The sequence below is a fragment of the Umbelopsis ramanniana genome, assembly GCF_025399195.1.
Source record: "Umbelopsis ramanniana AG unplaced genomic scaffold K450scaffold_2, whole genome shotgun sequence".
Lineage (NCBI taxonomy): Eukaryota > Fungi > Mucoromycota > Umbelopsidomycetes > Umbelopsidales > Umbelopsidaceae > Umbelopsis > Umbelopsis ramanniana.
In genome coordinates, this window is record NW_026252088.1 from 247,074 (window position 1) to 274,715 (window position 27,642).

At 42.7% G+C, this 27,642-nt stretch overlaps 11 protein-coding genes across 11 annotated transcripts; 8 read left to right on the forward strand and 3 right to left on the reverse strand.

The window, feature by feature from the left end:
* Positions 1–843: 843 nt before the first annotated feature.
* Positions 844–3,274, forward strand: K450DRAFT_218579 (uncharacterized protein). Its single transcript, XM_051585230.1, has 6 exons — positions 844–1,489; positions 1,566–1,774; positions 1,837–1,978; positions 2,054–2,336; positions 2,396–2,629; positions 2,696–3,274. The coding sequence occupies exons 1-6, from the start codon at positions 875–877 to the stop codon at positions 2,923–2,925; spliced, it is 1,713 nt and encodes a 570-aa protein (XP_051449194.1). The 5' UTR covers positions 844–874; the 3' UTR covers positions 2,926–3,274.
* On the reverse strand, positions 3,023–5,658 carry K450DRAFT_218586 (uncharacterized protein). The gene is made up of 12 exons (XM_051585231.1): positions 5,156–5,658; positions 4,992–5,086; positions 4,740–4,929; positions 4,503–4,681; positions 4,389–4,437; positions 4,212–4,274; positions 4,021–4,150; positions 3,861–3,959; positions 3,675–3,781; positions 3,527–3,621; positions 3,322–3,465; positions 3,023–3,258 (listed from the first exon to the last, which is right to left on the reverse strand). The coding sequence occupies exons 1-12, from the start codon at positions 5,355–5,357 to the stop codon at positions 3,121–3,123; spliced, it is 1,491 nt and encodes a 496-aa protein (XP_051449195.1). The 5' UTR covers positions 5,358–5,658; the 3' UTR covers positions 3,023–3,120.
* Positions 5,659–5,662: 4 nt separating this feature from the next.
* K450DRAFT_218607 (uncharacterized protein) lies at positions 5,663–10,331 on the forward strand. Its single transcript, XM_051585232.1, has 9 exons — positions 5,663–5,783; positions 5,849–5,950; positions 6,010–7,850; positions 7,915–8,864; positions 8,930–9,501; positions 9,575–9,734; positions 9,799–9,978; positions 10,044–10,113; positions 10,199–10,331. Exons 1-8 carry the CDS (start codon positions 5,781–5,783, stop codon positions 10,076–10,078), a joined length of 3,843 nt encoding a protein of 1,280 aa, XP_051449196.1. The 5' UTR covers positions 5,663–5,780; the 3' UTR covers positions 10,079–10,113; positions 10,199–10,331.
* On the forward strand, positions 10,133–12,424 carry K450DRAFT_218622 (uncharacterized protein). The gene is made up of 7 exons (XM_051585233.1): positions 10,133–10,635; positions 10,704–10,799; positions 10,864–11,097; positions 11,166–11,225; positions 11,289–11,415; positions 11,525–11,672; positions 11,736–12,424. Exons 1-7 carry the CDS (start codon positions 10,304–10,306, stop codon positions 12,182–12,184), a joined length of 1,446 nt encoding a protein of 481 aa, XP_051449197.1. The 5' UTR covers positions 10,133–10,303; the 3' UTR covers positions 12,185–12,424.
* On the forward strand, positions 12,145–12,781 carry K450DRAFT_218624 (uncharacterized protein). The gene has a single exon (XM_051585234.1). It carries the CDS (start codon positions 12,216–12,218, stop codon positions 12,666–12,668), a length of 453 nt encoding a protein of 150 aa, XP_051449198.1. The 5' UTR covers positions 12,145–12,215; the 3' UTR covers positions 12,669–12,781.
* A 413-nt stretch (positions 12,782–13,194) lies between these two features.
* Positions 13,195–16,094, forward strand: K450DRAFT_276568 (uncharacterized protein). Its single transcript, XM_051593234.1, has 2 exons — positions 13,195–15,450; positions 15,525–16,094. Exons 1-2 carry the CDS (start codon positions 13,234–13,236, stop codon positions 15,858–15,860), a joined length of 2,553 nt encoding a protein of 850 aa, XP_051449199.1. The 5' UTR covers positions 13,195–13,233; the 3' UTR covers positions 15,861–16,094.
* Positions 16,095–16,672: 578 nt separating this feature from the next.
* Positions 16,673–19,395, forward strand: K450DRAFT_218627 (uncharacterized protein). The gene is made up of 3 exons (XM_051585235.1): positions 16,673–16,898; positions 16,969–17,609; positions 17,692–19,395. The coding sequence occupies exons 1-3, from the start codon at positions 16,755–16,757 to the stop codon at positions 19,109–19,111; spliced, it is 2,205 nt and encodes a 734-aa protein (XP_051449200.1). The 5' UTR covers positions 16,673–16,754; the 3' UTR covers positions 19,112–19,395.
* Positions 19,396–19,673: 278 nt separating this feature from the next.
* On the forward strand, positions 19,674–20,500 carry K450DRAFT_276570 (uncharacterized protein; the record flags this gene model as incomplete). Its single annotated transcript, XM_051593235.1, has 3 exons — positions 19,674–19,819; positions 19,899–20,006; positions 20,074–20,500. The coding sequence occupies 3 exons, from the start codon at positions 19,674–19,676 to the stop codon at positions 20,498–20,500; spliced, it is 681 nt and encodes a 226-aa protein (XP_051449201.1).
* Positions 20,501–20,623: 123 nt separating this feature from the next.
* Positions 20,624–24,055, reverse strand: K450DRAFT_218631 (uncharacterized protein). Its single transcript, XM_051585236.1, has 16 exons — positions 23,587–24,055; positions 23,453–23,514; positions 23,196–23,390; positions 22,933–23,116; positions 22,758–22,861; positions 22,537–22,674; positions 22,274–22,473; positions 22,107–22,209; positions 21,827–22,041; positions 21,653–21,767; positions 21,515–21,573; positions 21,372–21,450; positions 21,187–21,302; positions 21,009–21,100; positions 20,715–20,949; positions 20,624–20,646 (listed from the first exon to the last, which is right to left on the reverse strand). The coding sequence occupies exons 1-15, from the start codon at positions 23,790–23,792 to the stop codon at positions 20,772–20,774; spliced, it is 2,046 nt and encodes a 681-aa protein (XP_051449202.1). The 5' UTR covers positions 23,793–24,055; the 3' UTR covers positions 20,624–20,646; positions 20,715–20,771.
* K450DRAFT_218635 (uncharacterized protein) lies at positions 23,878–25,967 on the forward strand. Its single transcript, XM_051585237.1, has 7 exons — positions 23,878–24,055; positions 24,123–24,216; positions 24,290–24,428; positions 24,493–24,834; positions 24,900–25,378; positions 25,596–25,790; positions 25,850–25,967. The coding sequence occupies exons 1-6, from the start codon at positions 23,956–23,958 to the stop codon at positions 25,606–25,608; spliced, it is 1,167 nt and encodes a 388-aa protein (XP_051449203.1). The 5' UTR covers positions 23,878–23,955; the 3' UTR covers positions 25,609–25,790; positions 25,850–25,967.
* Positions 25,945–27,622, reverse strand: K450DRAFT_218638 (uncharacterized protein). The gene is made up of 9 exons (XM_051585238.1): positions 27,489–27,622; positions 27,357–27,422; positions 27,173–27,264; positions 26,975–27,101; positions 26,753–26,907; positions 26,573–26,686; positions 26,457–26,508; positions 26,320–26,395; positions 25,945–26,256 (listed from the first exon to the last, which is right to left on the reverse strand). Exons 1-9 carry the CDS (start codon positions 27,607–27,609, stop codon positions 26,070–26,072), a joined length of 990 nt encoding a protein of 329 aa, XP_051449204.1. The 5' UTR covers positions 27,610–27,622; the 3' UTR covers positions 25,945–26,069.
* Positions 27,623–27,642: the final 20 nt, after the last annotated feature.

A 27,642-nucleotide genomic window follows, 5' to 3' on the forward strand; every position in this document is an offset into this window, starting at 1 on the left:
CCGATCTAAGCCACCGACCAAAATGCAACGGCAAGATTGATTGGCTGCTAAGGTTTTTCGCTCAAACCATCGAAAGAATGAGACTGTTTATTGCTTTGCACATGGTTTCATTGTTAAGGGAGGCAATCAAGAACTGAATTTACTATAGAATATGTAAAGTTTTGGGTGAAGGTGTATGTAAATACCTCAAATTTAAGATAGTTTACGCAAGGGCTTTTTGGCACGCTGATCGGTCATCAAAAAGTGCCCTCTTAAAGTAACGTACCACACAGCTTGCACAAATCGTAACCTACCTTTGCCTCAGATGTTAAACATCAAGCTCTTCGTTAAAGTCTAAACTGCTTAGGACACATCGTAAAGGTAATCACTTGTCTAGCCACCAGGCTCCATACGTCATCCTTTGGTAGTCTGAAGCGTGAACACGGGCATGGGAGGTAGTACGATTGTTTCCCAGATCGTTTTCAGCATGGGGACTTGGCTGATCGATGGGAAATTGCGTGATGATGTTTAATATCCCTCTGCAAAACAACCGAATCTTCTTTCGCTTTCTATAGCATACTTTTGGTAGAGATATGGAAATCCACTCTTCCCTACGTATTGTTCATATCCAAAGCTTGGTTGTAACAGTCATCAATACAATTCGTCAGTAGTGATAATCTAACTATACTATTGACCACATTTTCACATTTTCTATTTTTTAAGCCAGTTCCTTCGAAATAAGCCATCAATCGTAGATACATTTAAGACGAGTGCTTTGATTATCCCAGGCATTCCTTTATCCATGCACGTGACTGTTATATCACGTGGGTGGGTCGTGTTCGGACCTCTGAGTGAAGGTTATGGGAGTAATCGAAGACTTCTTACAGGCAACAGTATGGAGGCCAAGGACGCCAATTCAAAGAATGAGAGAGACGACCATCTAGATAGATCCGGAGAGATACCAACATCAGATGACTTTTCTGAATTGAGCACTAGTACTAGTGAGGTCGAAGAAACTCAGGCGACTTCTGGAACGGTGTCTGATTCAGAAGAGAATATAACTATTACATCTAAACACAACGACCAGAATTCCAATACTGTCGGTTTCGAACAAAAACTAGCTCCCAGTGAGGAACTCGTGGATAAAGCTGTAGCTGTAGTTTCTCAGAACGATGAAGACGTGCAAAACTTCAGCAACAATGCGACGCAGGAGGCAGCCGAAGCAGAAAATAAGTTATCCCCAGACAGTGATAGCATTCCCGAAGACCTTGAAGGAGACGGTAATGCTGACGAGTTCAATAATTTTCCAAACCAAGAAACCAATTTCGCATTCAATGAAGACGGTCAGAATGACGACTTTGGTGACTTTGGGGATTTCGACGGACCTGGAGACCTATCCAATGTAGACGACGATTTTGGTGATTTTGGCGACTTTGACGAAGTTTCAGAAATGAAAAATTCGATTGAGACACAACCTGAAGATATTCATTTAGATGGAATCGACAGTTATGTAAGTATTCCCGCGTAATGCGAGTCATGTCACAAACGATTTCTAATACAGCTTTCATTAATTTTAATCAATATAGCTGCAGTCACTGCAGGATGGGGATGTGAGCAATGTGACCGGGTTTCTAGACAGTTTCTTCGACAAATCATTGGAAAACAGCACGCCAGAAAATACTTCAAATTCGATCGAATCAATAATTGGAAGTCCAACTTCGCCAGATCCAATACAGTCGCCCTCTGAAAGGAACTTGAACGAAAGAAGCAGAGCACTCCTTTCAACAGAAACCTCGTAGGTTTTATTCGATATGTAATCTGTTTTACTGTTCCCTTTTAATGACGCTCATAAACCAGCATGGATCTGTGGGACAAGCTCTCTACGGATTCAGTATTCTACAATCCAATCACCGGAGCAGTTGGGCAATTTCAGTGGACAAGATCAGAAATCAATAAGGTGTATCTACGATCTCTTGGAGTCACCATCAATGTTGATGATGTAAGTATAGTAATGATTACGATACGTTAAACGGCTCTTGTACTAGGAATGACACAGCAATACATATTCGATTAGGCTCTGCGTCATTCATCCTCCTCACTTCCTTCATCGCCTTATATGGAGACGGTAAGGTCACCAAATGGAAGGGCAAGTCAGGGAGGCTATCTAGAAAAGAAATCACCCCCGCCGCGGATGGATAGGAAGAGGTCTTCTAAGCATCATCAACACACAAAAGCTAGTTCGCTGTCTGGAATCAACTTACCAGTGCGTGAGATCAATGTTGTTGAGCCTAAAAAGCCGGAACCCGAACCTGAGCTGGATATTGATATAGCGAGAGCATATTGCGAGCTTACGGAGGGTACGTATTTGTTTGGATTAAGTAACTGCCTCTTGACATGAATACTAATATGTCTCTAGATACTGTCCGGGTTTTCCCTGCTGTGAAGCTAACATCTATCATTACTGACTTGACGCGACTTCAACGACAAGCTTCGGACTACTTGCAATACCTTCTTGACCAACGAGAGCAACTGATAATGGACTCAGAAACATACAATGACCTAATTAGCTGTATTGTTGGTCATGCACAGAGATTACGTGAACAGAGCCCCAAGGACGCCAGCCCAGCAATGGTCCAGAAAAAGAAACAAGGCAAGTATTTAGGGGGTACATTATGTGTTGGGCCACATAAACTTTCTCTAACACTTCTTACCGCAGGGTCAATGTCTCTAGGAGGAATTGGTCTAAAGCGGAAAAGTCAGCAAGCTGCCCCTGGGCAGGCTGCGTTTAGTGCCTCCATGGGTGGTGGTGTTGTAGGTATTAAGAATTCGGCTGGCACCGGAACGCGCAAAATAGAGCGAGGACATAGTACGAGCTCCATCCAACCCGTGGCGACAACCTCAACTCCAAGTCAAAATGCAGCCCATAAGGAAAGCTTACATGACTAGACATCGATACCCCTACTCTGAAAAGCAATAGTGTTTTTATTTCCTCAATAATATAAAAAATCCAATACAATACAATACAATACAATAGATTAGCTTTTGAAGATCTTTTCAAAGCCCATGTAAACCCTAGCATTTCACCTTCCAGCTATTTTTTTGCTTCCTTTTCTGCTAAGCGTACAGACGCTGTTCACCACACTAACAGTTTCGCAGCTCCGGCTCGAGCCATGGTATACCAATGACTTCAAATGCTTCTTTTTCATCAGTCACAGGGATGCGATGAGAGTGGCTACGATCTGTGAAAATTCCAAAGCTTGCTACATGCAGTCCCTTTGTCTGAAAATTTTCAATGTATTAGCATCGATGGTTGTCGCCCAACAATACTCTAATTTTCTGTACCTCGGCATATGATCTCAACGATCTCTCAAACTGGCGAGATCCAGTCCATCCGAGTATGGTTGTGTATAACTGGCTAGGAGGTGCAACAAGGATATCGACTTGTCTTAGAATTCCTGTACTTGGTTGCAAAAAGGCTGTGTAGCACTGCACGATAGTGGTGAACATTGCGTCGACAGTTGCAGAGATACCCGCTTTGATAACTTACCGAATCTATTAAATCCTTATTGGCATCTACCAACGATTTCTCTTCAAACCTATTAGCGCTCGGCTCAGAATATCGTAGTTTGTGGACAATGTACCCTGTAAATATGGTTAACTTAGGTGTTACTTGTGGTTTCAGCATCAAAAATTACCTTTGCTGCACAAACGGTCAACTAGATTCTTCAAAAAGTTTTGGTTTTTAAGCTCATCTGGATGACTTAAAACAAGATCAACATCTCCATTGGACTCTTTACCCCGCCTATTGAATTACGCATGAGGAAAAGAAAAGTCACTATGACCTTGTCGACTGTAACCTGTGTATCAAATTGGTACCTAACCTGTAACCACCAACTGGGTAAATCTCACAGCCTGGTAACAGATCTTTAGCTTCTTTTTCTATTATACCAAGAATCTCTTCGCAATCCTTCCGTGACAATCTGCGCAGCTTCATAAGTACCACTGTTTGTAAAATAGAATCAGATCATGTTTACGCATTACCTTTGATTCAATTGATCGAAAAGCTCGATCCCAAGTTTAATAGTCGGTGGCAAGCTGGCATTCTGGTACACTTCATCTAAACTTCGATACCCAGAGTTCCACCATTCCTGGGCCAAGTTTTGGCCCACGCCTTTTCATCAAGATAGTCAGTGATACAGAAACTTGGTTCAATCAAGAGATTGAGAACGTACCCCAAACTTTCAAAAATTTGCTCATGACATGAAATTTAACATCTGATTCTATAGCCTTTGCTTCTGGTATAGTTCCAGTTTTGAGGAAAACTCGTATGGACTCCTTAATTTTGTTCCCAATACCTATTTACATGGTTAAAGAACGATGTGATAGTGTCGATGGGAGTAGGTCTATACCTTTGATTTGTTGTGCTTCTCTGCTACTCCGAATTTCTCTTGGATATGCCTTGATACAAAACTAAATCAGTATGATTGCCTGAAATCATACACATCATAACCTCATGACATTACTTTTAATGCGGCTATTGCATGCCTGTAAGAAAGCGAGCTCATACTTTCACCATTGGTATGCCTTTTCATCTCCAACAGCTCCAATAATCGAATCAGCTCTTTGTTATACTTTGGCTCAAAGGGTGTCGGCCGCAAGCACTCATGAAAAGAGTTGTGGAATTTCGGATCAATATCAATTTCTGAAAATATCCAACATTAAAATAATTGCGGCAAGCTTGATCAGAAATCGCAGGTTACCTTCATCACTAGAATCTGACGTGCTATCTTGTTCAAATGGTGTGGATTTCTCTATGTCATCAGCCGGCTCTGGTGAAGACAGTCTCGGAGGTTTCTGTTCAATGTCGAGGTGTATTGCATAGTTTTTTGTCGACAGTTTCGTTTCCTCCTTCACACAGTCATTAATCCATTTTACATCAATGATTGGCGCCTAACCAAATTAAAGGTAAATATCTTGATGATTCGTTTAGATCAGAATTGGCTATACTATACCTGTGTCGTTTGAATATGGCGCGCAAGACGTGCTGGTGCCTTCATTCCTGTCAGAATCATATTTGCATTCGCTTGATCTGGGGAAATCTCCCCCCCTACAGCCGTTGATAGAAAAGTTTCAATATGTTATAACAATATTAAAAATCTGCCGCAAAGGCTATTACCGTGTGCTTTTATCATATTCTTTACAGTGCTCACTGAAAATGGACCCAACTTCGTCTCCACAATGAAGATTCGCATTCCAGTAAATATTGCCATCGTCAGATCTCGCAGTAACGAAGCTGCACAAGACCAAAAATGTGCTTTTTCCACCTTTGGGTTTACAAACAGCACGTCGTTAACCCTGCAAACGAAAAATGACTTCATGGTTTCGTATCAATGACTAAGTTTCAGACATACTCTCTACGGGAGATTATGAGTAGATTCAGGCTCTACTTTAGGCTCTACTTATTAGATAACGTGAATTCATGCTAAGTATCGCTTTGACAGCAGAAAGTGCTTGCCCATTGCCTTGGCAAGCACTATGTTGAGGTGCTCTTAGTAGATTGCCAACTGTTCTTGCTAACTGTAGTCAACTATATTCTGAATTTTTGATAAATGGCGTTCAGGGTGAAAATATCATTCCCAGAAGATCATCCGTGGCACCAAAACAACGAGTCAACAATCATGCCCGCATAAGACCATGCTGTAAATACCCAACCATCCGGTATCAACTTTTTGTTTATTCTTTCGTGAACTTCCACTTAGCTCGCTCAAAGTACCTTAGTGAATGGTTCTAAGGGATATATCATGGTGAGAATGTATACATGATTGCTTTAGTGTCGGTGAACCTGTGTTCTTAACAACCACCGAGCAAGACGTACCATCATAGATCTAGCCCTTTTGAACGCAAACCTGGTCATGGAATGTCAAAGTTTCCAGGACAGAACCCCAGGCTATACTATGACCAAGATATAAGAGTAAGCGCACACAGGATGCAAATGCTGGCACCGTTTCAGTTTTTGACACCTTGAACTAGGCACAACTTCGCCCCCATGCATCGTCAGAAACACTGCAGAATAATGTCAATGGAAATAGCTACCAGAATCAGTACCTAGCGTATCATGTCGAAGCAGAATACTATACAATCTTCAAGGGTGCGCAAAAGCTTCTGCCCTCGAAAAAGCAACCTCAAAATGATATACCATATTTTGACAAGCCGAAGGAAACTCGCAAAATTTTTTCCGGTGTGAAAGTTGCCCAACCTCGGACCGTAACAAGAAAGATAGATGAAACTTTCCGGGTCAGCAAGCATACATCTGCCGGTCCAAGGAAGATGATGATGTCTCTTAAAAAGAAGAAGACTGAAAATTCTTGCAGCGCTACAACCTTCCATGTTTCTTTGGACAATGCCGACGAGGAGGATATGTACAGTGGCTGTCAGGATGTAGAGGAGGCAGTTAACCTTGATCCACTTCAAGCTAGAAAGCCTGTGAACAAGTATAGACTAAAGAATCAAAAATGGACACGATGGGATGTTGTTGATCGTCAATATCTGTCATTCTCGGACTCAGAAGGGAACAGCGACACTTTCACTACTAGTGGCAAAAACGATGCGACAATGGAAGTTTCACAGCCGAATGAGGAGTATGTACAGGAGAACGGTGACAATGATGTTGAAATATCCAACGCCGATGCGAAGGAAGAAGACGAGGACGACGCACTGCAATCAGATGATGACGTTGTGGGGCCATGGCACGAAGCTACGCCTCCAGTTGCACTACATTCTGTGGAGACTTCCACATTGAGCGGTATGCAAAAAAGTGGTATACTGGAAGAGACAGCTGTACAGACATCGAAAGAAACTCAAGAAATCAATCCTGAGGCCCAGCTCACTAGTGTTTCGAACACTTTTGACATACCAATCTTGAACGCGACAACCGTTGCATTTAGTTCAGCTCTTGTTGCTTTAACAAATGACACTGTCTCCGGTATCGTTGCGCCGAATTCAAAAGCTATCACTGCTAATCGAAAAGTGAAGGTTATGGACACAGTCGCTGCTCGAAAAGCAACCACCAAGGCCAAAGCAAAACCACAGCATCCTCCTACCAAATCGTCCTATGCGATCAAAACAGACAAGAAGATGAAACAGCAGACAGCAAGTAAAGGGAAGAAGGGTAAAAAGAAGGGCAAAAAACAAGTAAAGAAACCTACTCAACCTCAAGAAGAATTTAGCACTACAGGTGCATTCCTGACTAGAGGTACCGCGCGACAACTGGCGGGTCCTTACGGATTTCAGCCTAACCCTTTCAACTACCACCACAAGCAAGCTGTAGAAGTTCTCAATATCAACGGCTGTTGGTACAGTGGCGTGTTAATGGAAATGAATAGTGGAAGAGTCAAAGTTAAATACATAGACTGGAAGGAGCACGAATGGATTATCGTTGGATCTCGGCGTTTGCGACCGGTTGTGGAATCTGCCACTGTAGATGAGGCTGCCAAAGTGGCAGCAAACCAAAATCAACCAGAGTCTAGCTTGGCAGCGGTTGCCACTGAAAATGACGAAACCGTAATTGCATCCAACGCTGACCTGCTAGTAGCAAATCCTACTAATTTATCAAACAGCAATAACTTAACACCTCAAGTTATCAGGGATGAAATTGGATCCGTTAATGAACTGCATATGCTCCAACAGAACAGCAACGATCCTTCAGAAACTAGCTTTCAGACGCCTGAAAGTCCTGGTTCAGCTTTGCCAATAAAGAAGCGAGTAGTAGCAGAGCCAGTGATACACGAGTATAGGACAACTGGAGCTTTTGCAACTAGGAATGCCTTGCGAGAACTAGCCGATCCTCACGGATTTACACCAAACGCATATGGGTAATGTAACGACTGGGAATTCGAATGAGAGAACACTTTTACTGACCTTCTCATCATGACGCAGGTATTCTTATCAATGCAGAGTGGAAGTTCTTAACGTCAAAAAGTTTTGGGAGCCAGGAAATCTTGTAGCCATGGACAAAAATCGTGTTAAAGTGCGTTTTGAAGGGTGGGACGAGGAGTCTGATGAATGGATTACGATGGGCAGTCGGAGGCTGAGAGTGATGGCCCAAGTGGACCAGGAGAATAGTTTGGAAAGCTTACTTGTGCATGAACTCAACCCTGAGTTATTAGACGAAGCAAGAAGGCCAACGAAGCGAAGAGTTCTCGGGCCTGACGACGAGTTTTGGATTACGCAAGCAAGATTGCATGAAGAAGCGGAGCGTAATAAGAAGCGACGAGGTAAACCGAAGGACGACGATGCCTATACTGAAAATGCCCAGGACAGTTTGGAAGCAGCTGATGTAGAAAAGGAAAACAAGCAAGAATTAGCCATGTTCCCTCCTAACATATATGGCTATTACTTGATGCAGCACGTTCATGTATTGCAGATGGATCGCAAGTTCTACGAAGCACGTTTGGTGGCAATGGCCAATGGAAAAGTCAAGGTACACTACTGTGGCTGGAGTAAAAAGCTGGAAGAAGCCGTGACATGCGGAAGTCCTCGCATTCAGTCATGGAAAGGAGGAGACATCAACATCTGTGTCGAGCCAGAATACGTAGCCGGAGCTCAAGTGATACAAAATGTGCCAGAAATACTCCCACCAACGGATGAGTTACAGCCTAGTATACCAAACTTTGTAAGACGTAGCGTAAGGACACGGAAACCTACATACAAGTGCCGCGAAGGTTCTCCCTCTGAATTTTCGTCCGCTACACTCTGGCTGCATCCGTTTGGAGTTCCAGATGAGGATAAAGAGGTTGATGTTCGAAACCATTTGCGAAAGATCAAGCAGCGTTTTATAGAACAACCAGAATATTACAATGAAATGGAACTGGACGCAGACGGAAATGGTAAGTGCTACAGCAACTCAGGAAATGCAGTATGTGTGCTCCATGTTAATAAAGCTTTCGATCAGGAGACGTAGCTGTTGTTGTTTATTGCAAACAGTGTAGAGTCGTCATCAACAAATTCAGATACTATTGTACCTACTGCGAAGCTCCAACTGAAAGTCAAACTATCCAAACATTCGACTTATGCTTAAAGTGCTTTGATCAGGACTTTCCCTTCTGGCATGAACATCCTCGTTCTGGTTTTGCGGTGCAAGCTCTTCTGGAGACAAAAGATGATGCCCTAGAGTACATTTCTCCCTCATGGGAAGAAGACGTCATAGATCCAGATTATGTTCCGGATGCTACTGATGAATGCTTCCAGTCAAATGCACCAATTGAAAGTGATGAAGGATACAAGTATCTTTCGCAATGGAAGAAGCGAAAGATATGCGCCCTTTGTAATGACGATGATACCAGTGCGGATTTGGGTGGATTTGTAGGACCGTTCATTATTGAAACTTTCAACAAGAGAGGAGAAGAAAAGAGGAAGTCGTTTTGGATCCATGACGCTTGTGGAAGGTACTCACCTGAGGTTGTCGTCACTAAAGAAAACAAATGGTATAATGTGACAATTGCGCTACGTAGAGGCCGAGGAGTGGTAAGTACTAGAAAAAAAAAGAATATTCAGTCGTCTTCTGTACATACGTTGCATTAAACGAACCCCATTCCAGAAATGCGCAGCTTGTAAAGAAAAAGGCGCCACTATTGGTTGCTTTGACGGAGACTGCAACAAAAGCTTCCATATACCATGCACACGTAAGCCTATCAATTATTTTAAGAAAGGAGTCATTTTTTGGTGCCCAGGGCATGAAGAATACTATAACAAGAAAGGTAGGTTTTCAACATTGAGTGGAAATAGACAAATCTAAATGGATAACTTCAACTATGACTTCAGACACCTATGTCAACATCTTTCACTGTGACGCTTGCTCTAGAAAAATGGAGCAAAATACTTGGTTCAGCTGTCTACCTTGTAGTCAGGAATATTTTTCGACCTTCGATTTGTGTTTGGAATGCTTTGAGGGAAGTGGACGCTCCAACCACGAGCATGATGAAGATTGTTTTGAGGAAACATGTAAGTGTAATAATAAATATGATATTAGGTTATGGCTTGAACTTATTATTCTTTAAGCCATGGAGATTATAAAAGAAATGGAAGCTCAAGAAGCAGCTGAAAAGGCGCGCAAGAAAGCAGAAGCTAGAGCTGCACGTAAGTCTGGTCTCATTATATGAGCCACTATGGCAATCTATTTTTATTTTCTCATGCGTGACAAATTTCAGGTGCTGCAACCAAGAAATGCAACTTGTTCCCAAGACGGGATCACAAAAAAGGGCTGTATTGCTCTTATTGCAATACCCAAGAAACTGTACGCTGGAGAAAAGGGTTTGATGGTGTCCTGATGTGCGAAGCCTGTTTCGAGTTGGCCTCATTGGACTTGATACAAGATGAACTGCCACTGGTGCTTGACGAAGAAGCCGACCATACCTATGCTGCATCAATTGAAGACTATAGTCATAAGCCATATCTGACAAGGGAAGCATTATCATCCACAAAGTTCGACGACATGAAATCAAATGCTGTTCGCTTAGCATCCTATGCACCTGTGGAACACCAGCTTTTCTCTCTCTCATTCGATAGTACGTATTTCGACATTCCTGGTAGGGCGCCACGCTGGGCATCTCATAGTGGAACTGACTATCATGGCACATGGCTGCCGCAAACTGTCAGACGGTGAGCTAAAATGTAACTTATCATCGATCTGCCCAACGTTTACTTGCTAATGCGCATGTATGTAACAGGGCCATTCTTCGGCATACTCGCAAAGATGACAGAATTTTATCGAACTTCTTAGGAAGAGGTACTGACGCTATAGAATGCTTCCTACTACAAAGACGGTATGTTTTCGAGAGAAATTTTCTTCTTAATTTGATTAGCGAACTTATACCTTGATATCTGTAGCTGCTGTGGTGTGGATATCAACCCTGCTGCTGTATCGCTCTCTCAGAGAAGTTGCTCCTTTGAAACTCCTCCAGGACTGACAACTGCAGAGCATAGGCCAATTATTGTACAGGCGGACTCTCGTAAACTGACAGGTGCGCTGTTTGCAGATGAATCGTACGACCACGTTCTATCCCACCCGCCATACAAGGATTGTGTAGCTTATTCACTACATATTGAGGGCGATCTTTCCAGGTAACAGTTATTGGTGTGTTTTCAAACTGTTTTGAGGACGGTCACTAATTTGGCGTAATTTTTGGTAGATACACAAACCCTCTCGATTTCCAAGAACAGTACGATAAATGCGTCAGAGAAAGCTGGAGGTTGGTTGCATATTAGTAACATGTAATTATGAAAAGCATGACACTATAACATGGTACCTTTAGATTGCTCAAGATGGATCGAAGGCTAACACTTGGAATTGGTGATAATCGAGAACATTGCTTTTATATACCTGTTGGATTCCAGTTGATCAGGTTGTATATTAACAATGGCTTCGAGCTTGAAGAATTGGTAAGTCTCTGACAATGCGATTATATGTTATATTTTCCTTTCTACCATTGTATCATTTTATTTACACTTACTCATCTCAAACACTTCTACATATACATCTTCCTGTCAGATTATCAAACGTCAACGATACTGTTCGGCATTTGGCCTTGGAACTTATCTTTGTGTGCAGTTTGACTTTCTGGTATTTACCCATGAGTTCATTGCAACCTTTCGCAAAGTACCACGCAATTCAAATGATAAGATGGATTCGTTCGATGGTAAGTACCAGTGATATCCTTATTTGCAACGCTTATATACTAAATGTTTGCCGCTTGCCATAGCCTCCAACACAAAGAGCCAAATGCGAATTACATACACATGCAGAGAGATACCAAGGTCGCCCATTGCTCGAAAAAGCGTGGTGATGGGAACCGTATGGCTGTTCAAACCATCCAGTAGGCACTCGTTTGCCCAACTATGTACATCAAGAATGGTCGAGCGGTTTGGCAAGGATGAATCTAACTGGGAACATGTTGAGCTAGAAATCATATCAGATAATGACGACTCAAGTTTAAAGCCGTCCTTGGCAAATATAGCAACTGACTCAATGGTTGTAGAGGATGAAGGGTTGTCTATCTCAAGCTATGAAATCGAGCGTCAGAAACGGATTGATGAAAACCGGCTTGCTCTGCTTCAACTGGTAAGCTCCCTGTCCACCCCTTTTATCCATATCAACGATGATCTAACCTATTTATTCTGCATGGCAGGGGTTGATATCCGACCTCAGTGAAGAATCAAGCGATTTTACACATTATGAAGCCATGATCAGAAAGGCAGCATTGCCTTACCCTGCGCCACTGACAGTCAGGGTTGTGACACACATCCCTCACCATTTTCTCACACCTGATTCCATACCATTATACAGAGAAAACGTGGTTCAAATTGCACAGGATTCTGTGAACAAGCTAGCTGTTGGCGGCATGTTCATCGTGGGCACACAAGACTACAGAGATGATGAAGGGAAGCTGTGGCCAATTAGCATGCTCATCATGGAAGACGTAAATCGACATATAGGTGAAAAAATTCTCAAACTAAAAGAAATGGTGGTTACAGTCCCAGAAGGCTATGCCAAAGATCGAAGCAAGCCGATCTCCTTCGATACGTACGAGCCTGAAGTGTGCTTATTGGATATAGATGAGGCGCAAAAACATGAAATTGATGTACCGATTGTTCATGCTATTTACCTTGTTTTCATGAAAATGGGTCCCCCTTAACGGTTAACAAAAAATAATAAGTCGGTTTGTGATTGATAATAAAAAATTATCAATGTTGCTGCAAAGGAAAGTGCAAACTTGATATGTAAGCTCTCGGGTTTCAGATTGCCGACTTTACCGGAAGGCTTTTTGAGTAGCTGTGTTTGGAACCAAAAACAGAACCACTAAAAAAAAAAAAAGGTGGCAAAAACGAAGGTTCATTCTTTATGAAAGCAATATCACTTTCACCTCAATCAACAGAATGCTTGAAGATGAGCGCCTTTCTTTTAATGAACACCAAATGGTTTGACAGGGTAAATAATCCCTTCGTCTCCCTGTAAGCAAAGCGGCCATCCAATTTCTTAGAGCAAAGCCGCACCTGCTGTCACGTAACCTCACATGTACCACATTAGACAATTTCACCGGCCGACTGAAACTCTGGTATTATTTTAGAAAAAAGGATTTTACGGAGCTTGCTGCAAACAGAAACCGCTGTTATTTTCAACTTGGGATTTTTCTTCTCCGCCTTCCACTCTTCTTTCTTTCTTGACTTTCTCTGTTTGATCATAACCTTCCAACTTAAATCATGAAGTTTGGTGAGGAATTGAAAGACAATGTGTTTGCCCCATGGAGGTTAGAGTATCTCGCATACGACACTATAAAGTATGATCTGAAAGCTCGCCAAATGGACCACCCATGGAATACGGAGGATGAGGCGTATTTTCTACGAGCCTTAGAGTTCGAGCTAACAAAAGTGGATGACTTCGTCTCACGAAAGCTTAGAGAGATTGATAGCCGTATTTCATACTGTGAAAGGATTCTCAACAATGCTCAAGCACCGTCGATCTTCGATGCCATGGACGACACTGTGACAGAAATTCTGTTCGATGTGAACGATCTTACCAAGTTCACCCGTTATAACTACCTTGGTTTCCAAAAACTATTGAAGAAGCATGACAAGTATACGGGAGGCAATATGCGTCAACAGTTTGTGCCCAAGTTTCAAGCAAAGCCTTTGGATAAACAGCGGTTCGATGTTGTCATCGTCCGTATTTCCACTCTCCATGATCTGTGTCAACTTAAAGGAGAAGCACGTACAGGCAACGCTGCTGCAGGTGGTGACCAAAATGCCTTCGAAAGAGCCACTGCCAAGTACTGGATTCACCCAGACAACATCACCGAAGTAAAAGCGATTATTTTGTTCCACCTTCCTGTCTTAGTGTTCAACACCAACAAACCGTACGAGGCTTCTGACAGCGCCATTTCAAGTGTTTATTTCGACAATGAAGATTATGATCTTTACACTGGGCGCCTACAACGAGACGAAGGAGCTGAAGCTATTCGCTTCCGTTGGTATGGGCCAGTCGACTCCCCCAATATTTTTATTGAACGAAAAACGCACCATGCGGCTTGGCTAGACGGTGCTTCTGTCAAAGACCGATTCAGACTCAAAGAACCCCAAGTTAACAATTTTGTTTCCGGAAGCTATACTGCTGATCAAATTGCCGAAGACATGCGAAAAAAGGGTGATATGGAAGAAAATGCTATTTCAGAAGCTCACTTTATTGCTCAAGGCATTCAAACGTCTTTCCGTGAGAAACACTTGGATCCCACGCTTCGTGTCTTTTACAACCGTACAGCGTTTCAGATTCCAGGTGATCAACGTCTGCGTTTATCATTGGATACAGACTTGACGTTTATACGCGAAGACAATCGTGACGGTAGCCAACGACGAGATCCTAATAATTGGAGGCGGGATGATCTAGGTATCGACCACCCATTCTCCTATGTTACACAACAAGACATCTTGCGCTTCCCTTATGCTGTTTTGGAAACTAAACTGCAAACACATCTTGGTCAAGAACCTCCCGAATGGCTTACCAAATTACTTGAGAGCTCTCTTGTTCATGAAGTTCCTCGATTTTCAAAATACTTGCACGGTGCTTCTCACTTTTACCGTGATTCGATGCCTCTACTTCCCTGGTGGCTGTCCGAAATGGATTTGGATATCCGGAAACCAAGAAGTAATCAATTCGGTTTAGCCAGATCCAAGAGTCTCAAACCCTTGATTGATGGAAAATACCGAATGGGTTATTTAGAATCACAGTTGGAAAGAAAGTCGACGTTAGACCGACGTAACTCGAAACCCACCAAAGATATCGCAGCCTATCGCCAAAACAACAATAGCACGCCTATCGATGAATCTATAACGATTGACATCTTTTCGGATAATCATCCGAGAGATTCACACCCCTTCCATCCTCATGAAGATGATCACTTGTACAGTCGTGAAAGTGGCAATTATTCCTCTGCCATGCTACTTCCTCCATACAACAATGACACTTCTGGGTTTAGAAATAGAGGCTTTTGGTCTAAAGGTGACCAAGGATCAAGGGAGAACCTTGTACCGATGGAGGACCTCAGTTTACCCCATGACAACAACGAAAAACAATGGGACGGCAAAGAAGGCGGTGGTGGTGGTAAAAAGAAAAACAAGAAGAACAAGAAGGAAAAAGCTGAACTCATTGAACCGAAAATCTTCTTTGCCAATGAACGTACATTTATTCACTGGCTTCATTTTGCCGCTCTTTTGCTGACTACGGCCCTCACCTTGCTCAACTTTGGTGACAAGACTTCTCGCATTGTTGGTGGAGTGTTCATTGGACTTGCTCTTGGTATCTCTCTTTATGCTCAGTTTCGGTTCCAGTACCGCGCATGGCAGATTCGCCACCAAGGCCACTTGCGTTTTGATGATATTTATGGACCTGCTGTGCTTTGTTTCCTTATTGTTGGTGCTCTTGTGGTAAGTTAAATAAGTTTCCTACGCACATGGTTGACGTGTTCTTTTTAAACTCACTGTATGCGCTACTCTTTCAGCTCAACTTTGTCCTACGATTTTCGGCTCCTCCACCAAATGGTAGCTATCTCGGCGTTGGGAACTCCACAGCTGGCACGACTGCCTTACAAGGAACTGCAATGGCAACAAACACTGTTTCAAACATTGCGACCACCGTGTCAAATACTATGGAGAACTTAATTCCAACTACCACAATGCCTGACGCGTCTTTTCCCGCAACGACTAGTGTCGATGATCCTGCCAGTACAACGGATCCTACAAGCACCGACGACTCTACAAGCACTGACGAATTTGGAAACCCCATAGCTGATGGCTCATCCACGGACGCAAATGGCGACCCGCTTCCAACCCCGTAAAAGAAGATACCAACAAGCATGACGCACGCCTGCGCCTAATTCCCAACAATCGGCGCAGCTCTCCGTTTTGCCTATCCAACTAGATTAGCTCTGCTCTTTTATTTTTTTCATAACTGCATTTTGCATTGTCATATTTTATCGATCTGTAAGAATCAGTCCTAGCCAAACCACACTATAGCATAAACAGTACGAGTGTGGTATGTATAATAAAACACTGGCTCAAAATGATATATGAAATTGAGAAACCCCTTGCGATTCCCACCTGTAGACCAACCTGCCAATTATAGACAGGATGGGAGCAGCCGTCAACGTTTGCAAAATGTGGTGGGTTTTGAATTGAGACACGGAAAAATTTTCAACGTCGTTTCGCTTAACAATCAACCCATTTTAAAAAATTTGTAAGAGTAATAAGAACCGACGGGTTTCAGTTGATGCGTTCTGATGCTGGAAAACCCAGTTCGGTACCGACAGTTCTTCCGATACCACCTCAGCTACATCCAATGCCAGCTTTTGCCGAAGTCTGGATGCCTGTGTAACGTATGGAAATAGTGACCTCAATGACTCTTTGCTTACGAAAGGTGCATTATTAACCGATAAGGAAGACCACACGACCTCGCGTGGGTCATGTACCGGCTATTTTTTTTTTTTACTAAAGCTGGGCTGACGGAGCCTAATGTCTGTGTTTGCAAAACCTGTGTCAGTTTGATCATTACTACAGGCCAAAAATAAAGAGATCGTTTTGACTAAGAATTAAAAAAAAAAAATTATATTATCTGTCATCAGAGACCCGCTTATATCTCTAATCGCTTTCTCAATCCTTGTGTCTTATCCTCCTTCTTCTTCTTTAAAACTTCGTCGGTTTACGCATTTCTCTTTCGGCTTTATATCTCAATCATGAAGTACGGCAGCGAACTCCAGGATAACGTTTTTGCTCCATGGAGACTATCCTACATTGCATACGATGTGCTGAAAATGGAATTAAAAACTCGTCAACTCGACCATCAGTGGAATGATGCAGACGAAGCTGATTTCGTAGAGGTTAGTATTTCATCATAAGTAGTTGTGAAACGTATGACATGGTTGGCTAAACCCTCACCCAAATCCACAGTTGCTGCATAATGAATTGAACAAGGTTTACGACTTCGTTACCGCCAAACTGAGGGAAGTCGAAGCTCGTATCACCTACTGTGAGAGAACCATCGGTACTTTTCAGAAGAACCCCACTATGTCATCTGAAGCCAATTGGGGCATCATGGATGATGCACTGACCGAGGTTTTATTCGATGTAAATGACTTGGCTAAATTCACACGAGTCAATTATATCGGGTTTCAGAAGATTTTGAAGAAGCACGACAAGTGGACCAACCGAAGCCTGCAACATAGCTTTGTTGAAGCTCTACGATCAAAGCCGTTGGATAAACAGCGTTTCGATGTTGCCATTGTCTACATTTCTTCATTGCACGATCTTTGCCGTCTGCGCGGTCAGCCACGGAATGGAAACTCTGCAGCCGGTGGCGATCAAAACGCTTTCGAAAGAGCGACTTCAAAGTATTGGATCCATCCAGATAATGTCACAGAAGTCAAGGCAATCATTATGTTACATCTTCCTGTACTGGTCTTCAATCAGAACAAGAAATATGAAGAAAGTGATTCCGCTATCTCTAGTGTATACTACGATAACTATGACTTTGATCTATACACTGGAAGACTACAACGGGATGAAGGCGCCGAAGCCATCCGTTTTAGATGGTAAGACCAAAGTGTTGTAGTAAGGACTAAAAAAAAATTTTTTTAAAACCCATTGTTAACGTTTTTATGTTTTTGTCTCAAGGTATGGCCCATACGAGTCCCCAAACATATTTATCGAGCGAAAGACACATCACGCAGAATGGTTGAACGGAGCTTCCGTGAAAGACCGATTCCCATTGAAGGAGGACAAAGTCAATAGCTATGTTGCTGGAGAATATACTCCGGAGCAGATTGTCGAGCAGATGAGAGCCAAAGGCACAGCCGATGAAGACACTATAAACAGCGTCAACTTTATCTCCACCGGAATTCAAACTTCTTTCAAAGAAAAAAATTTGACTCCCATTTGTCGTATCTTTTACAACCGTACCGCCTTCCAACTTCCTGGTGACCAAAAACTACGTATTTCACTAGACTCAGACATGACTTATATCCGTGAAGACGATCTTGACGGCGTAAAAAGACGAGACAATAATAACTGGCGACGCACCGATGCCCATATTGATTACCCGTTCAGCCATTTGCCAAAAAAGGATGTATACCGATTCCCTTACGCTGTGTTGGAAACCAAGTTGCAAACCCATCTTGGACAAGAACCCCCACAATGGCTTACTACTTTGTTGGATTCACATCTTGTTCATGAGGTACCTCGTTTCTCCAAATATCTCCATGGCGCATCCTTCTTCTATGGAGAGCGATTGCCACTTCTTCCTTGGTGGCTTTCCGAAATGAACACGGATATTCGCAAGCCAAGATCTATGAATGCTGGCTTATCCCGTTCCAAGAGTTTCAAGCCTTTGATTGACGGGCAGTATCGTCATGCCATGGAAGAGGAGGAGCGTCGCATGGAGCGTCAAGAGCGTACAGCCAAGTCTGTGGCTGCCAGCGATGGATCCAGTCTAGCTGGCAGTACAGTGCATTCGCAAATAGCCGGCCCTCCATCTATTACCATCCAACCCGCTGGTAACGTTGATGCTTCCAAAGCCAAGTCGTCTAAAAAGGCAAAAAGCGGAGGAGACAACCTGTCTAGCACTTATTCACCTTCCATTGGAAATAATGAAAAGGGTGTGATGTATCGCGGAGGAGCTGTATCGCCTATAGAAATCGAACCCGTAGGAGAAGCTGTAGCCATTGACATCGTTGAAGAAGATGGAAATGGAAAAGACAAGGGCCCAGTCAAAAGGAGAGTCAAGGTCAAGGTCGAGCCCAAGGTTTTCTTCGCTAATGAACGTACATTCATTTCATGGTTGCAATTCTGCGCTTTGCTACTTACTGTTGCTCTCAATCTCCTCAACTTTGGTGACTTCGTATCCAGAATTAGCGGAGCTCTTTTTATTTGTATAGCTGGTGTCATGTCCATATATGCGTTGTATCGCTTCGAACGCAGAGCTTGGATGATCAATCGCCAACATACCGGCCGTTACGACGATATCTGGGGACCTGCCGTCCTCTGTGTCTTCTTGGTGGCAGCATTGATCGTCAATTTCTACCTCAGATTCCGATGATAGCATCGAGACCCACCTCGAAATCTTTTTGGCATACGTTTTCTTTCTTTATAATTTTGTTTACCATCTACACATCACCCTATATTTAGGACATTATCTTCTTTTGCTTCTGTCCTTCATCATGTCACAAAATCCAATTCCCCACACGCATTTTTTGTACATCCAATTCTAAAAAGTATAATAGCCGAGATGATTTATAAACAGTATCGGACAACATGCATTGTTCTCAGTTGAAAAACTTCCGATACATAGTGATGATACATTGAGTGATGATTGAATCCGTGCATCAGTCCAATGGAACAATGTCCCGTATTATCCAAGTGCAATGGTACAAATGTTTCATAACACGAAAGTAGATTTATTGCTAAAAAGTGAGACTGCATTGATCTCAGTTATAGAACGTCATGGTAATACAGCAAAGTTTCGATCTAGTCTATGTCAGTCAGGTTTATATCCTCTGCTGCTTGTTTTCTGTCTCGTATATTACCATGTTCCATCTTTTGCACCGTCGAAGTGAGCTTTATCAGCTCATCACAAGAATAAATCCTCCTACGTATATGCCATGATCTCAAGAACAAAGATAGAGAATATCACCAGCCTTACCTTCAATTTCATTAACATTACTCTCTACATATTGATCACCACCGCTGCTGTAACAAAGTCTATTGGCGGTGACTTTGCAGATATTGTAGTATGTGTGTATACTGCGTAGGTTAAATTCACCTAATCACTGCAAAAATCCGAATGCTTTGGTGTAACATTTCCCCCACCCCTTTGTTTCAAATAGAGTCGCAACCACGTTTCTCATTCTTAATGAGGTACGGTCGCCGGCATTCGTTGACGAGTACTTTCGCTTCTTGCGTATAAATCAAGGACGTGGTTTACTCTTTTTATTGTAAGTGTTGTATGTTGACCCGCTGTATACAAAGAAAAACAACCAATGGGCTGACGGAACGATTTAGTTTTGGATGTGTGATACTGGACACCAAGTCATTCAATATCATTGTGGGCATTCTCAGTTGGACTGTGGGTCTTCTGTACCTCATTATTTCGTTCGCTCCGGATCGATTCAAGCCCAATACACTTATAGTCAACTGGCAAACCTGGAAGGATTTTTCTGCGGAAGGTCTTGATCTTGCCAACCCAGCCACGACGCCAGGGCTATCAATGGCATACACCTCACCGCATGCAACTCGAGACTTGCTCAGTCCCAGCAAGAATCGCTCATTTCTTCACGTAGATCAAGCTCGGTCATCTCCTATCAGCAGCCCGGTTAAAACTCCAGTTGTCGCTGCATCCATACGCCATCCTTCATATTTCGGGAGTGATCATACTCCAGATCTGTCCATCATTGATACCATGAGGTCAATGTCGCGCAGTACGAAGTGATCCTTCCAATAACCTAGCGTTATTGCAAACGCAACACTCTCTGGAAGAGTCTCACTATACCACTGGTTCGGGGGGGGTTTTTTTTTTTTTAGAAATGTTTCAAAATAAATACAATCCAAAGACGTTTGATAAAGATCTAATTGATGCTAAGCGCTATTATTAAGCCTGATGGTCAAAAAGGAAAAGGAAACAAAAAGAGAGTATGGTATGTTACATGGCACAATGCAAATGCGGTACACACGTAGGTGCTGAAAAGGAAAGGAACAAGCTTTCAAAGAGCATCAAAGTTCACAATATGCAAAGCCTTTCGTCGCTCTAAACGATCCTCTCGCTTTTCCATCCAATTAAGCGTTGCAACTACAGTTGCCAAAATGGCAGCTGCACCGGCTAAGGTGACAAAGACCCATGGGATGTAATCTGCTGGCTGAATGTAGAGTTCTACTTTCCATCTGTAGAAGAAAGCGTCAGTTGTGGGAGCATAAAGATGAGGAAGATGAAATTAACTTACGTAGAAGAATCCTCAACACCCTCTGGTTGGTATGGAATGAAAATTAGTTGGGAGTTGGGGATAACTCCTTCGTAAAATAGATAATTTTGAACCTGTATTCAAAATGTTGATAGTGTTGGTTACTCTTGTTCTTCATTTAACAAATACAACATAATCTTTTGTCGAGTCAAAGCCTTACCTGATGTTGAGTGGTACCAGCAAACATTTCCTCAATATAATTGTTGGTGCGGCCCAATCCAAACAAGCTGTATGGAGTTTGAAGGGAAAGGTATCCCGTCTGTGAAAGTTGAGGAACTGTATATATTTCATAGATGTGAGCGCTCCATTTCCCAAAACTTCGCTATTTCGTTACCAGTAACATACCTTGGTGTACACGCTTTACGCCGGATGTGTCAAGCACCGTAAATTTGAACGTTGCTCCAGGATAATTAACACCGTATGGCTATCGACAATGCAATGTTAATAAAATCAGGGACATTTCATTCTAAAGAGCAATAAGCACAAACCTTTGGAGTTGGAAATCGCGGTTCATTAGGGCAATAGCCTGGGCATACGCCGTTGGAAACTAGTGTACACAAATCATATGTAATGTCAATCTTTCTGTGTAGACTAGTGAGTTACCAAGCATGGAATAATCAACTTACCAAGCCCTTTCAGGAAGAAAGCATCATTAAAGTAATTGTTCAGTACAAATTGTGCTTTCCTGCCCAATGATGAACTGGATCCCTCCAGTTGCAGTACAAGTATGTCAAGCGTGCCCTAAATACGTTGGTCAGACTATGGCTTGTACGCATACTTCTCACAAAAATTTCACCTACATCTTCAGCGATATCGAAGAAAGCAGCTTGCCTCGGGTTGGATATGTCACTAGTAATGGCATCGGCTCCACTGGTGACAATTTTGAATGCTCTACGATACGCATTTGTAGCGGGGGCTGGGCATCGGCCATTGTCGCAACGAACAGACTCGAAAAGTACCACTCGCTTATTTGTGACGACGAGTAGGTCCGGGTATCCGTCCAAATTATAGTCCCCTTTAATGATAGGGTTCTTTCGGTTAGTCATGAGTAAAAAAATGAAAGCTGAGTATGTTACATACCAAGTCGAATGGGTACTGGCCAAGAACCCTGAAAGCCAGTGTCATCCGTGCGGATATATTCACCATCATCCAACACACTACTCATATCAAACATCGAATATGACTAAAGACAAATGAGTAAGCTGTATGTTTCAATATTGAAGGGTTCCGAAATTTTCATCAGTTACCTGAGTATGACTACTATCAAAGTCAAATTTGAAGTCTGGGTCTGCAACACATAGGTTTCGTGCTTGGCGACAGGTGGTTGAGTTTTGGTGGGAATCTTCAGGCTTCGCGCACAATGACATTTGTTGATTATAAACAATATGGATCTGACATTTTGATCCACTGCACACAGGAAACAATATATCGATAGATCCATCGCCATCTAAATGAAATGATAATGTCAGTTGGTGCCGAACTACCGTGTGTGATTTCTATGTAGACTGACCTATATCGGAGAAGCTTAGAGGACCAGCCCCGTTCGGCAAGTTTGCTTGTTGAACCATTTTGAAGCCTTGTTCGCGATTGTTGACCCAAAACTGCACACTCTGCTGTCCATTCGATCCAGTGCATGTAAAAACGAGGTCTGACGGTAAAGATAAAACGTTAACATGCGTGCTTGACTCTATAATCTCATCCTTCACGTTAGTAAAAAGACGCCTGCCTTACCTGCAAGACAATCACCGTCCAAATCCAGAAATGCATTCGAATGGGGAGAAGACCATACGCACTTCTGGGAATCTGCTGTGTCAAACAATTTCTCAGCGGACGAACTAATAAAAGAAGATGTCTCATTAGATTAACGTTATGAACCTAAAACAATCGTAAGCATTACAGCACTTACACATTGAAAAGGGTGGTGCTATTCGGGTTGGCCGGATCTGCAATATTGGTCCAAATGGACAATGTAGGTTGTGATGATGTATCATCCCATGCGTATCCTAATATATCAGGCTTCATATCACCAGTGATATCTGCTACCATGGGCTGAGCTGTCTTTGCTGAAGGAAGGCTGATGTAGTCGGAATCTACGAGTGATTGAAGATAGATTTATTTTCAGCTGGTTGGACACTTTGTCGCCAAATGTAACATGCATCCTCATTTTACCTATTGTATCATTTCCATTCCCCTTGTAAATTCTCATCAATATCTCATCATTGGCATGCGATGGGTTCTTGCGTCCCATAAGCAAGAGATCAAGCTTGCCGTCAAATGTAAAGTCGCCAGGAATGATATTTTCTATCACAAAATCGGTGTTGTGGACTTGCGGTGCGTTCGGTAACGCTTGAAAGGTAGAGTTGACTAGTAGAGCCTTTAGTTACAGGCTGGCTTTTCACTGTGAATTTGACATGCAAGCTACATACCATGATTCCAAGTGTACACTGTTACGGAAGCTTGATCGGTGCCAAGCACAATTAAATCAGTGCTGTCGTAAACAAAATACTCGGTTAAACTCTTTCTTTGTTCCATAATAGACATAGGTATCACATAAACATACTATTTGTCGCCATTGAAGTCTCCAAATGCTGCAATGGTGCCTGCCAAGTTATCAATGCCGAGACTGTCTGGCGGAAGCTGGTAGAGCTTGCTTTTTGGAAAGGTTGATGGGTATTGAAATGCGTAAACGGTGCTGAAGAGATTTGATATACAACAACATAGAGCTAGTGCCTGTGTTATTGTAGTGCTAGACCTCCACCGTAGCATGATTAGACGACGATGGGCACAAAGAGCTTGGAAAGTATCAATGCCAAAAAGGTGAGGTATGTTAAACTCCGCCGAAGTTTAAAAATGTTTTTGCTGTGCCAGCCCAAAAAAAAGCGATCTCTAATCTCGTGCATTCAACAATAACCTTTGCGATCTCCCGGAAATGCGAGTTTGTTACTACGAGTTACTCAACGTAGCAAGGACTGCTTCACCTGAAGAGTTAAAAAAGGCTTACAGAAAGCAGGCTTTGATATGGCACCCTGGTAAACCTCACTTCATGAGAGTTTAATACTCAGACTTTACAACCTCGATACTGACAAATCCTATTAGACAAGAATGCCCATAGAATCCAGCAAGCTACCGATCAATTTGCCTTAATTCAAGAAGCATACGAAGTCCTATCAGATCCACAAGAAAGAGCATGGTAACGATGGTCGCATTATGATATGTATAGACGTAACTGCCAGCGTTGTACTGACGATTGCTTTATTTGATAGGTATGATGGACATCGAGACGCCATTTTACGAGGAGATGACAGTGTTGGCCAGAAAGACAGCTCAGCCGGGACGACAGTTGACGATCTTATGGGATACTTTAGTATATCTCAATATCGTGGATATAACGATGATCCAAAGGTAAAGCTATTGTTATCAGCATATAATTGGGATCGTCAGTTTGACTAATCCTTGTATTACATAGGGATTTTTTCATATCTATAGAACGCTGTTTCAAAAGTTGGAGGACGAGGAAGAGGAAGCTGTGGCCTCTGGAGCGTCGGACGAGGTTCAGTCTTTTACACGATATCCATCATTTGGTTCTTCAAGCACGCCGTTTGCTGACGACGACGGTTACCTTGGATACGGAGCTTACGTCAAGGACTTTTACAATGCTTGGATGACCTTCTCCAGTGCAAAATCTTTCCAGTGGGCAGACAAATGGAGGCTGTCTGAAGCTCCCAACCGATTTGTAAAGCGGGCAATGGAGAAAGAAAACAAGAAAGCTAGAGAAACCGCTAAGAAGGAATACAATGATACCATTAGAGTAAGTCAATATACAACTGGCGACATGTAATTGATATTCACTGCTAACTTCTCGTTATCGTGCAGAACTTGGTGGCTTTTGTTCGAAAACGTGATCCACGATACAAGGCGTATCAGGACCAGCAGAAGGCGAAAAAAGATGCGCAAGTGGCAGAGAACAAGGCAAGAGCACAACGAGAACGCTTAGAATTGCAGGCAAAGGCTGCCGCATACAAGGAACAAGAGTGGGCCAGGGTTGGCGAAGAAGCTGATAGTGTATCGGAAGATGAGGACGAGGACGAGGACGAAAACGGAGACTACGACGATGCATTTTATTGCGTGGCATGCAACAAGTATTTCAAGAGCCAAAGACAATTCGAAAACCATGAGCAAAGCAAGAAACATATTAAAATAGTACAAGATCTTCGGGAACAAATGCTTGCCGATGAGGAGAATCTGGATTTACAAGCTATTCCACTGCAAATGGATGATACAGAAGAGGGAGAGAGCATCGAGCCGGTGAATTTAACAGACGTCGGTGAGGAGATTGCGATTATTCAAACAGAGCCTCTGGATGTGGTTTCCGACGACGATTACATACCGATACACCCAGCCCCTAAGAAGTCAAAAAAGAAAGCGAAGAAGAAGGTTCCTAACTGGGGATTTGATAGTGAAGAACTTAGCGAAAGTACTACGCCGAATTTGGATGAAGCATTTGTGGAAGAAGATCTTTCTACCCTAGCGGCCAGACTTGCACTGGGTCAGTCCGGTAGACGGAAAAAGGGAAGCAGAGTAAATACCCCACGACAAATGGACAGTGATGATGAAAATGGATTGTCAACACCTAAACCCGATGGCGACCTTGGTTCTCTGAATAGCAGCAATTCTGAAGCCACTCCTGTTAAAGAATCGGCCAAGGCAAAGAGGGAAAAGCGTAAAGAGAAGAAAAAGCAAAAAGAAGAGGCTGCAGCTGCTGAGGTAATTTTTGCTAATGCTTTTAGTTATTAACGTTACATCACTAACATTCTTTCTTACAGCAAATGCTGAACTGCAACGTTTGTGGTGAGGATTTTCCGACGAGAAATTCGCTCTTTACCCACATTAAAAGTACAGGACACGCACTCGCTGCTCCAACCAAGTCAAATAGAAGGAGGTGAATGTAAAGTATTGTGTTATTTGGTAATATACAATTGTAGTGTACTCTAGTCTAGTGCTGTTGTTGTCTTGCTCTTAAAATCAGCAAAATGTTTTTTCTTTCTATGTACGAGTCTTCAGTCTATCGTCAAAGACGCTTGCATCCTCAAATAGAACTTTTGGTCGTAACGGCCACTCTTCAAACTTGCGAGCCACCTCATCAATTTGTTCTACACTCAGCTGTCCTACAAGAATATTAGGGTCGAATGATAGTCGTGATGTGATGATTTCCGCTCCAGGGCCAAGCGTCCTTGATCAAGTTAGTGACAGTGTTCAGCTTCTTTAATCAAGCCATGTTTGCATCTCAACTTACTTGATAGCCTTTGAAAGTTTTTGCTTCTTTGTAACAAAGATGTGCCGCAATACGTATTCGAAAACATCCCAATCAGCTGTAATTACAGTTTAGTGTCATGTTGCAGCATTAAAGTTTCCAGTTTGAAGTGTACTCACTTTGTATTCTCTTTTCAGCAAGTGGCACAATATTAAGAAGCTTGTAGTCGTTCTACAACAAAGTTCATCAGTACAACGATAAGTGAGATAACATCATACAAAGCAGTGATATTTACAGGAGGATAAAAGTTTTCGGGATCGGGGGTATTGATGACCGAGATGTCTGCGCTGGCATCTCGTACGATACTCAGTTTACATCTTGCAGCGTCACCTGGAGGTGCTGCAATTTTCTGGGCCAGGAATATGTTAGTCATAAGCAGCATTTTTGTCGTCGGCCAAAGCATTGCAATACTCACGACGTAGAGAGATGTGGGGATCCACATGGCCATCTGTATTCGTCCAAGGCTGTGTAATGCCATTTTATTGATAATACAGCCAAATAATTGCGCCATGAGCTGCTCGCCTTTGACACTCTTAGGTATGGTTCCCGTATACAAGATCTCCTTGTGAACTATTGCCCAAGTAAATGTCATGTCAGTACGATGACACTGCGTATATCTCGCTAAAGCAAAGTTTACCTTCAGACCAATCTTGGTTTTCTTTGGATCCCAAGATCTTATCTTCTTTCAATTTCAAATAGGTCGACCAGTCGTACCCATCAAGATCCATGGCCTCAACAGCACCATCTGACTCCTTTGCGAGTCCCTACATCAAATTTCTCTCCAGGTTAACATATGGTCCTCGCTTTCAAAAAATCGTCTGTCCTCTCTGCTTACCGATATATAAGGGAAAAACTTATTATGTGGTTCAAGTGCTATGACCTTTTTAATCCCTCCGTTGACCAGTGCAGCCGTCCATACACCCACACCTGCAAGTGGTGAACATCGAAAGTCAGCTAGTGAACTCTTTGAAGGAACTTGATATCGAAGTGGCATATTGGTAAAGAATGTCATATAATACCTGGGTAAAGTTCAACTGCGGTCATCTTTTTGGGGGACTTCAAGTTCAATTCTGCCATTGCTCGGTCTATAAGAAGAATGAGGTGTTGGAGTCGGTACAGGTGAGGAGGTCAATCGCTAAGTGAAATCTTACCAGCGGTAGAAACACTAACTAGATTCAGGCGAATGGCCGACTTGGAGCTCACAGTTGCTTTGAATAGCTTGGGCCATTGCTTAATTGATGGGACATTTGGGACAAGTCTTGATAGTGACATGTCGAAGTGGATCAATATGCTTGGGACTCCTTT